The 10,853-nt window shown below is 48.2% G+C and overlaps 1 protein-coding gene across 1 annotated transcript; it reads right to left on the minus strand.

The window, feature by feature from the left end:
* Window positions 1-886: 886 nt before the first annotated feature.
* Window positions 887-2,679, minus strand: LOC146764356 (olfactory receptor 14C36-like). Its single transcript, XM_085565304.1, has one exon. It carries the CDS (start codon window positions 2,096-2,098, stop codon window positions 1,166-1,168), a length of 933 nt encoding a protein of 310 aa, XP_085421430.1. The 5' UTR covers window positions 2,099-2,679; the 3' UTR covers window positions 887-1,165.
* Window positions 2,680-10,853: the final 8,174 nt, after the last annotated feature.

Consider the following 10,853-nt stretch of genomic DNA (forward strand, 5'->3'; position numbering starts at 1 on the left):
TCAGGAAGAGTAAAGAAAGCAAAGGTGAAGCCAAGGAAATGCTCAGGGCAGTTTGGGGGTGGCTGCCAGGCAGCCCTGGCTCTGAGCAGCAGCGTCTGCAGTGGGACAGGAAACTCCCAGCTGATGGGAACAAACTTTCTGGCTGACTGCAGAGGCCAGGACAAAGCTGAGTGGTTTCCCTGGTGTCCCCAGCCCTTCCTGGCCCCAGGGGCTGATGGCATTTGTGCTGCCTCAGGTTCATGTCCCCACAGCACCAGCATGGGGGTGCTCCCGCCTGCTGTGTGCAATGCAAACAGGGGCTGCTGAGCCAGTGCTGCCGTGTCTGTGCCTGCAAGGATGCGGCACCTCTGTGAGCTGGGGGAGAGGCCAGGGCTGCAGAGGGGGGATGCTGTTGGCAGCTCCATGAGGACGCTCTGGGACGCTGCCCTGGGCTGTGCAGCGCACTGGGGATGGATCAGCCCCTGCTCTGCTGCTCCTTCCCATCTCCCCCAGGGCCCTTGCAGAGCACCAGCCGTGCTGTTTGCCCCCAGCCTGCCCACGGCCAGCCTGGGGCTGCTCACGGTGGTTTTCTGTGCTGAGCATTGGCCTGGCCGTGTTCTTGAGAGAGCCTGGGCAAGGAGCCTGGAGCCCCCAGGCCCTGGCCTGAGGCGTCAGCGCTGCCCCAGCAGTGCCCATGGCCTGTCCCTGCTGCAGCCCCGGCACTGCCACCCCCAGGACTGTGCCCGGCCCCGAGAGCACTCAGGCCCTGCAGCAACACCAGGGCCACCAGGGCAGCGGGGCAGGGCCACGGGAGCAGCACTGGCAGCACCAAGTGCTCCTGCTCCTGGGCACAGCTGCTGTGCCAGCACTGATCTGCCCCAGCTCTGCACACAGACATTGCTGCTGCAGCTCCAGAGAAGGCAACAAAAGGGCATCTCTGCAGAAAACTGTGCTGGGACATCCTTTAGTTCCTTTAAAAACACTGAGAGCACAGCCCCTCAATGACACAGTCTGTGGCCACAGGGAAGGTGGGGAGAAATAAAATGAGAAATGACACAAATAATGACATTTCTTTGTGGACAACATTAAAATGTAAAACAAAGAAAAAGAACCTCCAAGAGGAAAACAACAAGAAGTATCAAAGATAACTTTTATTACAAGTGATTTCCAGAAATTGGCCTGCACTTTAATGTTCCTGAAAGCATCCAGTCATCTGTCTCCACACTGCAGCCTTGGGCTCCTGGTTCCTCAGGCTGTAGATGAGGGGGTTCAGGCCTGGAGGCACCACTGAGTACAGAACTGACAGTGCAAGATCCAGGGATGGGGAGGAGATCAAGGGGGGCTTCAGGTGAGCAAACATCATAGTGCTGACAAAAAGGGAGACCACAGCCAGGTGAGGGAGGCAGGTGGAAAAGGCTTTGTGCCGTCCCTGCTCAGAGGGGATCCTCAGCACAGTCCTGAAGATCTGCACATAGGAGAAAACAATGAACACAAAACAACCTAGTCCTAAACAAGCAGTAACTTCAATGAGCCTGAGTTCCCTGATGTAGGATTTAGAGCAGGAGAGCTTGAGGATCTGTGGGATTTCACAGAAGAACTGGCCCATGGCATTGCCATGGCACAGGGGCAGGGAAAATGTATTGGCTGTGTGCATGAGAGCATTGAGAAAGGCACTGGCCCAGGCAGCTGCTGCCATGTGGGCACAAGCTCTGCTGCCCAGGAGGGTCCCATAGTGCAGGGGTTTGCAGATGGACACGTAGCGGTCGTAGCACATGATGGTCAGCAGGAAATACTCTGCTGTGATGAAGAAGAGAAAGAACAAGACCTGTGCAGTACATCCCTTGAATGCGATGTTCCTGGTGTCCCAGAGGGAATTGTGCATGGCTTTGGGGACAGTGGTGCAGATGGAGCCCAGGTCACTGAGGGCCAGGTTGAGCAGGAAGAAGAACATGGGCGTGTGCAGGTGGTGGCCGCAGGCTACGGCGCTGATGATGAGGCCGTTGCCCAGGAGGGCAGCCAGGGAGATGCCCAGGAAGAGGCAGAAGTGCAGGAGCTGCAGCTGCCGCGTGTCTGCCAGTGCCAGCAGGAGGAAGTGGCTGATGGAGCTGCTGTTGGACATTTGCTGTGGCTGCACATGGGCACCTGTTCATGGAGAAAGGACAGTGAAGAATTAGAGGCAATGCCTGTAACCAAAATCAAAGACATTTCCCATACCCCCTCCCCTAGAACACACATAGACAGTCTTTTGTGTTCTACAATTCTGGGGTTTTCTTCATAAACACCCTTATATGAGTACTGCTGTTCCTGGAAGTCAGAAATCCTCAGCATTTCTGCTTCACTCAGGGAGAAATGAATAAGTTCTGTGCAGCAAAGTGATGAGAGGAGAGTGAGGGGAGATGCTCTGTCATTCTGACCTCTTTAGAATTTCTCTGGGCTTTAACCTTTCTCTGGATTAGGATGATCAGCTTCAAACATTTTCCCTAAAAAACCCCCAGGTACTGCTGAGAGTAGATGGATCCACCACAGCCCAGCTCCACATTTGTAGGCAAGGACTCACATTGCTCATTTCACCAACCCAGAAGCATTTTCAGTCTCAGAACACTTCTGCCTTTCCCCATCAATCTTATAACTCAGAGATGCTCTAGGACATGTTTGCACCCTGGATTGAAGCTCACAGCTTGGACTGGAATCTCAGGGACACTTCCAAGTGTCCCTCTGATGGCACTGGATGAAGGGAGATGCAGCTCCTTCCCTGGCTGCACTGTCAGCACTGCCCAGAGCCGGGCACTGGGGACAGCTGTGTCACCCTGAGCCAGCTGTGCCCCTGCCAGAGCCCCCAGTGCCGGGCAGCTGCTCCCAGCCCTGTGCTCTGCAGAGGGAACTGGGCCCGGGGCTGCAGAGCTGCCCCACGGCTCTGCTGCAGCTCTGCCTGCACAGGAGGGGCTGCACGCCTTGGAGCCCCGGCCCTGAGGGCAGAGGCTTGGCTGGGGCACAGGAGGGAGGGAGCTTGTTCAGAGGGAGGGGCTGCACTGGAGGGGATCCTCTGGACATCTCTAAACTCTCCCTGCCACAGCATTTCTGGGTTTGGTTTTCTCTCCTTCCCTGATCTTCTCTCTGCTTCCTGGAGATTTTCCTCCTGCAGGTGTTTCCCTGTGCCTGATCTCTCCCTGCCAGCACTCCCAGACCCCAAATCTCTGTGCCCTCTCCTTGGCCTGACAGAACCCTGCCTGTTTGCAGGGCACAGGCTGGGGGCAGGTTCTGTTTGCAGCTGGGAGAAAGGACAGCGCAGACTGAGCCTGATGGCTCCAGCAAAGGTGATGCTGGGGCTGTCCATGGGCAGAGGGGCTGAAAGCACATTAGGGATCTCCTGTGAACCTACTGATCACTAAAAGTAACAGTTCAGATACCTCAGGCAATTCTCAAAATTCCTAATCAACCTTTAATATTTATCCCCCATCCCTGCTATTCTCCAATAGTAGAAAACAGAATACAAAGTCTTTGAAATGTCCTCATTTTTATAAAAATCCTTGTCTTGGAAATATTCTATGGAGGATCAGAAGCCCTCACCATGTCAGAGCTCCATGAGCATTTCACGTCCCCTGCACCAGAAATACTCAGTACTCACAGGATCTGTGGGCATTGGCATGTTCCAGCTTTAGGAGATCTCTCCAGGAGCTGCAGCTGCATTGTCCTGCAGCCAGAGATTCCTGTGCCAAGGGCTGGCAGTGATTCTGCCTCAGGCACTTCTCAGCCCCTTCCCAGCCCTGACTGATTGAAGCTCTCTGTGCCTCTGTGCTGTGCCCGGGCTGGCTGAAGGCAGTGCCCTGTTAGAGGGAATGCCGCGGGAGACAAGACTCATGATATCATGATCATCAAGTCTCAGTTTATTGTAACAGATTTCACAGTTTATATATGTTCGTTAATTAGCTCATACATATTGCAAAAGCCAAGCTCATGATTGGTTGCTATGTGACTTGTACTATTATCTTTAAAGTATCTTTATGATCGATACATGCCTGTCCGGCTGGCCTTGAAGTTGGAACAGCTTAGTACCCCCTTTGTTCTTCTCTATCTACTTCTACATACTAAGCAATTTCAATATCCTGCTTTCTGCACATCATCTATTCTTCAGGGCCATGCGAACTTTGCAGCAGTCACATAGCCCTCCCTATTTGGATTAATTTTACAGTATCATGTCCCTTGTCGTTCAACCATTCCTCTGTCAGGCTCTCTTCATCTCCCCCGTTTTCCTTTTGGACAAGAAGGTGTGCATTCAGCATTTTCTGCACAATCTGCTGCATCAAGCCTTGCAAGCAAGTAAACACACAGGGCAAAACAAGCAAAAGTATCACAATTATGCTTAGAACTATTATGCTGTATTTGATAATGTCTCTTAACTATGGTCCGATCCCCAATCCTTTTAGCTATCTTTTTAAACCTAATCTATCCTCTACCTTTAACTGTTGAGTTAGCTCGGTCAATTTTCGTATTTGCTTATGGATGGATGTAGAGTGATCAGATAAGTTCATACAGCACATTCCTTCAAATTCTTCACAACTATGACCTTGGGCTAGAAGAAGTAAATTAGTGGCAGCTGCTCTGTTTTGCAGAACTGCATGACAGATATTACTTATATTTGTGGCAAGCTCACTCAACATTTTAGATGGAATACTAATTTACTTTTTTGTCCAGTAGGCTAGGATTTTCAATTGTGTGAGAGCTTCCACTGAAGCAACTCGTGGGGTGAAAAATGAGGTTAGTATTACAGAAGTGCACCCCACTTCATATTTCTCATGTTTTTGATTGTTCTGTTTAACATGAAAGGAACAAACTTAATTCTAAATACAAACTATATTTATGATAAACTTAATGTTATGCTTTTGATTATCTAATTGATTGTTCCTCTTTTTCTTTTGCCATTGAAAAGCAATGGTAAAATGAACAGAAAAATCACAGGCATTACTAAAACTCATTAAAACTTAGCAAAAAAGTCTATAACATAATTAAAAACACACTTATGAAAAAACCCAAAGTCTACAATCTTCTGTGGGTGAAACACAAATCTTTGCACAATCCACTTTTGATGTGCATCCTCTGATTTACTTGTGGAGAGATTAGTGTTCTCTTGAAATTGATAAGTTTAACATTCTTCAATGAAATCTATCTAGATTCTGCACCTGCTAAAACACAAACAAACTCAACACTCCCCACAGGGACTGGAGGGTCCTCTCTCAATTCTGTTTCCTAAAATTTGCATGAAGAAATGGAAATATCAACATCTTTATAATAAACATGAAAAAACATCAAGAACAAAACAATGCATATAGTAAAGAAACTAACAACAAATAAAAATCAATTAGATAATACACAATTAATATTACATATAAAATCACAGTTACCAAGTGCTACACTATCAAATTGTCATCCCAGAGTCTGCAGCAGCTGATAAACCTTAAAACAACAGAGATTTGGATAAAACATGTCCGGATCATGTCTCTCCAAAACTCCCTTTGAGGCTCAGCTGCCCTACATGGTCAAATTGTCAAGCCAAAAGGACTTGAATACTTTTTGATGCAGAAAACACCTGGGTCAATTACACCATCCACGTAGAGCCAGAGCTTGGCCAGAGCTCAAACTCTAATTGGAGGATATGTTTTAACACATTATAAAACAAAAGTCCTAGAAATAACAGTTACAAGTAAAAAACCTTATTATTAAAACTTTATCAAACTATCAAATAATTGAACCTGTCTAAAATCTCTTTCAAGACAAAAATTCTCTAAATACAACAAACCCTTTCTTCAGAAATCTGAAAATTTGAAGTCTGAAATCTTGAACTAAAATTTGGACAATGAATTTTTAAAGGAAGATGAATTGCAGCTGCATAAAAGATTGGATAAAGAAAACACATGAGTAGTTAAAAAATCAAAAACACAGGATCCTGAAAAAATATCTTGTAATCAATCACCTAAAGAGACAATAAAACATATGAAAACTGACTGTAAATACTATAACAACACCTTAATACCTTAATACCTTAATAATAATTCTTATCACAAAAATCAGACAACTCACATTTTATGATCAACCTATTAACAAGAAATGTTTAAAATAGTTTAAGACAATCCTTTTAAAGCACTCATATAACATTAGTAACAATCACTACTTATCATTACTTACAAAAACTTAACAATCACTATTTATCGTATTATCTATAAAACTTAAAAATCATTATTACTTATATTATTATCTATAAAAACCCAAAGACAGAGATTACAAACTCAATACAAAAATTCCATCAGGTGACATTTTCTCAACTCTTTGTTTTCAGAGACATTTTTGGTAATTAAATCATTACTAAAATTTCTATCTTTATACAGTGATTTTTATCCATATCATATTTGAAATAACATTGATTCACATAATGTTCATCCTTCTTGGTATCTTGGAAAACACTCGGTCCTGCTGTACTTTTTCATTACGTCTCTGACTCTTGTAAGAAATTGGGAAGATGCTGTTGAAATTTTTGCTGTAGTGTTGCGATCCCGCCACCGGCGGCGCTGCTGCTCTCGGCGTTGTCGCTGCCATGGCAACCAGGACTGTGCCGCCATCTCCGCCGCCATTGCTGGGCGCTGCGGGGAGATGAGGGGCGGCGCCGCCTCACTCCCGTCCTTGTTGTGTCACCTTGTGGATGGGAGAAGAGACACCCCCGCCACGGCCGCGCCCCGCCTGCTCCGGCTCCAGCGCGGCTGAGCCCCAGGAACGCCCCTCTCACCCCTTGCGCTGCTGCTCGGCAGCAAGGAGCCTTCCGTCTCTCGGCTGATGTCCGCTCCGCCCCGGGCTCGCCTCCGGCTCGGTGCTGGCCGGCCCCGCTCTGTCTGGCCCCGCGCCCGCTCCGTTCTACCTGATTCCCGTTCACACAAAGTGAATTTGGGATCCCAGTCCCGTTGCCATAAAGCAATTTGGATCTCAATTTCCAGCACCTCAATGCTACTAGTGTCTATGGGAGGTACAGGCATTTCAGAAGCAGAGATGGGAATGGGAAAATTTGTGAGAACCGGAGGGTTTGGCTCACTGGAGAGAAGCGAGGGTTTACATTCCTTATTTTTCTCCAGAGCTGTCCGTATCACTTCCACCGCCCTCTTTTCTGCCTGACACATTAACAATTCGTTATCAACCACACTCCAAAGTTTACTCATTTTCTTGCCCGGTTTATCCTCATCTAACACTAATTCCCACAACTTATCCCTATATCTTCTCCATTCTGAAAGTTCATGAACACTATGGGGGTTAACGAAAAAGCCGTAAGACTCAGCATGATGCAATAGCGAAAGGAGATCCTTATCTAAGTCAATCCCCTTAATCTGCCTTTTTCTAAGAGAAGCACTAAATAAATCATATGCTGCTTGCCTTTCCATGATTACGTCGGTACTGTTGCTGGCTCCTTCAGGCTTCGGCAGCACGTATCGGCTGAGCTCGCCGCTGCGGTCACTCAGGGCACGGAGCAGAGCGTTTCGCCTCTTCTCTTTATTTTCGCCGTCCTTCCAGCTGCAGGACCCGAACCCCAACGCAGCACCTCTCTCGTCTTAGGCTCGGATCAGGTCCCTGCTTTCGGGCGCCAGTTGTTGGAGGGAATGCCGCAGGAGACAAGACTCATGATATCATGATCATCAAGTCTCAGTTTATTGTGACAGATTACACAGTTTATATATGTTCGTTAATTAGCTCATACATATTGCAAAAGCCAAGCTCATGATTGGTTGCTATGTGACTTGTACTATTATCTTTAAAGTATCTTTATGATCGATACATGCCTGTCCGGCTGGCCTTGCAGTTAGAACAGCTTAGTACCCCCTTTGTTCTTCTCTATCTACTTCTACATAATAAGCAATTTCAATATCCTACTTTCTGCACATCATCTACTCTTCAGGGCCATGCGAACTTTGCAGCAGTCACGTAGCCCTCCCTATTTGGATTAATTTTACAGTATCATGTCCCTTGTCGTTCAACCATTCCTCTGTCAGGCTCTCTTCAGTGCCCCAGCCTTGCTGGGCTGGCAGAAGAGCTGCTCAGCAAGAGAAATGTGCTTTTGAAGCTCTGCTTGGTTACCAGGATCACCCTCTGTGCCAGGAGCCTGGCCCAGCTCAGCAGCACAGACACAGCACAAGGACTTTAATGACCCTCTGGGGCTTTGTGCTCAGGGCCTGAGTATCAGGCCCTGAGAGGGAGCTGCAGAAACCTCTCCAGAGCTCCAAGCCAGAATCCAACTCCAAAGTTTCTTGGACTTTTAATGGGTCCCCCTGAGGGACACAACTGAGAAAGTGTCCCCAGGCCCCAGGCAGAGCAGAGAACTGGAGGCACTGATGCCAGGAGGGGACAAAGAGAAGCCAAGTGTTGGTGCCCTGGGGCACAGCAGGGTCTGTACCACCAAGGGCTGTGAGGAGACACCTTGTCCTGAGGCCCTGGGGCCTCCTGGCACAGCCCCAGCCAGGCTGGGCACTGTCAGCCCCTGGTCCTGCCCTCAGCATCCCCCCCATGCCCACATCCCAGTGTCCTCAAGGATCTGCTGGAAGGAGTCCCTGGGGAGCCTTGGTCAGGAATGGCCCTGGGGGCTCCTTCATGCTCCCAGGGACTGCAGGTTTTTCAAAGGACTTTGGCTTTTGCTTTTGTCTTAGAGTCTCTGAGAGCTTTGTGCAATCATGGCCTCCAATTATCTGCTGTAATTAGTCCCTGGAGAGGCTTTGAAATTAACAACACTCAGTGGAGCCCTTTAATGCTTCAAGGTACTTCAGTTATTTTAAGGTACTTGGTGATTCCCTTTTGCTACAGATTCTGTGAGAGATTTGTGCAGTCATGGCCCCAATTATCTGTATTAATGAGTCCCTTGAGAGCTTTGTAATGACACTTAGTGTGGCTCTTTAATACTTTGAGATTCTCCAGGTTTTTAAGGTACTTTGGATTCTCCTTTCCACACTGTCTCTGAGAGTTTTTTGTGCCATCCTGGCCTCCAGTTTTCTCCTCCATGGAGTCCATAAGGAGCCTGTGTTGGGGATGGACCTCAGTGGGTCCCATTATTGCCTTGTGACACTTTGGGTGTTTCCTCTGTCTTTTAGTCCTGGAATGGTTTGTGCAATCTCCTCTCAGGCCCTGAGGTTCAAGAACTCAGCTCCAAATGCACCACGAGTCTTATTAGGATCAAGCAAGTCCCGACAAACCATGGCTCTGCCTTGATTTCTCTCTTGTCTGGAGCAGTTCATCAGGAAGTTTCTGTAGTGGTTTTAGTTTACCAATTTGAGATTTCTCGGCCAATGCATTAATTAGTGTGGTGGGTTCAGTGCTGGCTAATTACCAGTACATTCACTAGAATATACTTACTAATTTCCTGCTCTAAGATTGGATTAGGAGAAAGGCAAAGTGGACTAAAATTTTAAGAGGATAAAGAGAAGTTTGTTAACAATAACTAAAAGAAAGAGTAATAAGGATCAGAACAAAACTTTCAGAACAGTTCTCCTCCTCTTCATGCAACCTCTTCTTCCTAAGTGACAATGTAGAGTCAAAACTTAAAATTTTCTGTCAGTTTACCACGTCCAGGATAGTCTTTCTTTACTTCACTTAGGGAGAAAAGTTCCTTTTCTTAATGTTGTGGAGACTTTTCCACAAGAAAACATTTATCTTATGGCTTTTCATTTCCACGAATAACAGCTACCTGGAAAGATCAGCAATTGTGATGTCCATGCCATTTTTTCACAGTTTTCCCACAGCTGTGTTTAGGGGCCATGTCAATTTATGGGATATTAGTTTCAAGATGAGCTGCCCTGTGTCCTTTTCTGTCACTGGAGGGAGGATGGCAGCACTGGAAGGGTCAGTATCCCCCCGGGGCCGGCAGACAGTTCCATGAGCCCAGCCGGGCTTGGTGGCCAATTCTTATTTTGTCCATGATTCATGGACATGAAGACCAGTTGTTTTCCACAGTAAGGAAGGAACAGAGCCCCAGTGTTTTAGGGGTAGATGAGAGGTGACCACCAGAGGACAAGGCCAGCCAAAGCTGCTGGACTTTATTCTGAGAAATGCCCTTGAATAAGGGCATGTTTTAGGCAGAATGTCAGTATTGGCTATGGGCATCTGAAAAGATGGAGAGTTCTTTTCCATAGCAAGGAATGCGCAGATCCCCAGTGCTCCAGGAGCTGATGAGAGGCAGCCCTTGACATCCAGACCTGTCAGGTGGCCCCTGGCAGGCCAAGCCAGCCACACCTGTTCCCTGTTCCCTTGCTTCCATGGGGCCCCACAGTGTCCCAATGGTCCCTGGCTTCCAGGAGGACCTGAGGTGTCACAATGCCCCCTTGGTGACACGAGGGCCTGAAGGGTCGGAATGGTCTCCATGGTTCCATCTGCCCCACAGAGTCATAATGGTCTCTGGGTCCATGAAGCCCCGTGGTGTCACCATGGCCCCTTGGTTCCATGGGCTCCAGGGGTGCCACAATGATCCCCTTGGTTCCATGAGGTGCCCACAGTGTCCCCGTGGTCGCTGTCAGAGGCTGGATGAGATCCATGTCCCGAGACACCTTGGGATGCTCGGAATGCCCGTGTGGGGCCGGGGGCGGGTCAGGCCTTGGTTTGTGGTGGGACAGAGCCCCGCCCCCAGCCTGGCCTGGCAGAGCTGTCAATCACACAGCAGGGACGGTGCTGATTGGCTGAGCTGTCAACCAATCACACACCAGCAGCTGGTGCCTACCCTGACTCTGATTGGTCAATCACCTGGCAGTCCCACCCCAGGGGCGGGCCCATGGAGGCCCAGGGGGTTAAAAGCCGGAGCACGAGGCCAGCCCATGGTCTGGATCCTGCCTTCTCCTGGGGTTCCTCTGCTGGTGATTCTG

Source organism: Lonchura striata, chromosome 35, assembly GCF_050655825.1.
Source record: "Lonchura striata isolate lonStrDom1 chromosome 35, ASM5065582v1, whole genome shotgun sequence".
Lineage (NCBI taxonomy): Eukaryota > Metazoa > Chordata > Aves > Passeriformes > Estrildidae > Lonchura > Lonchura striata.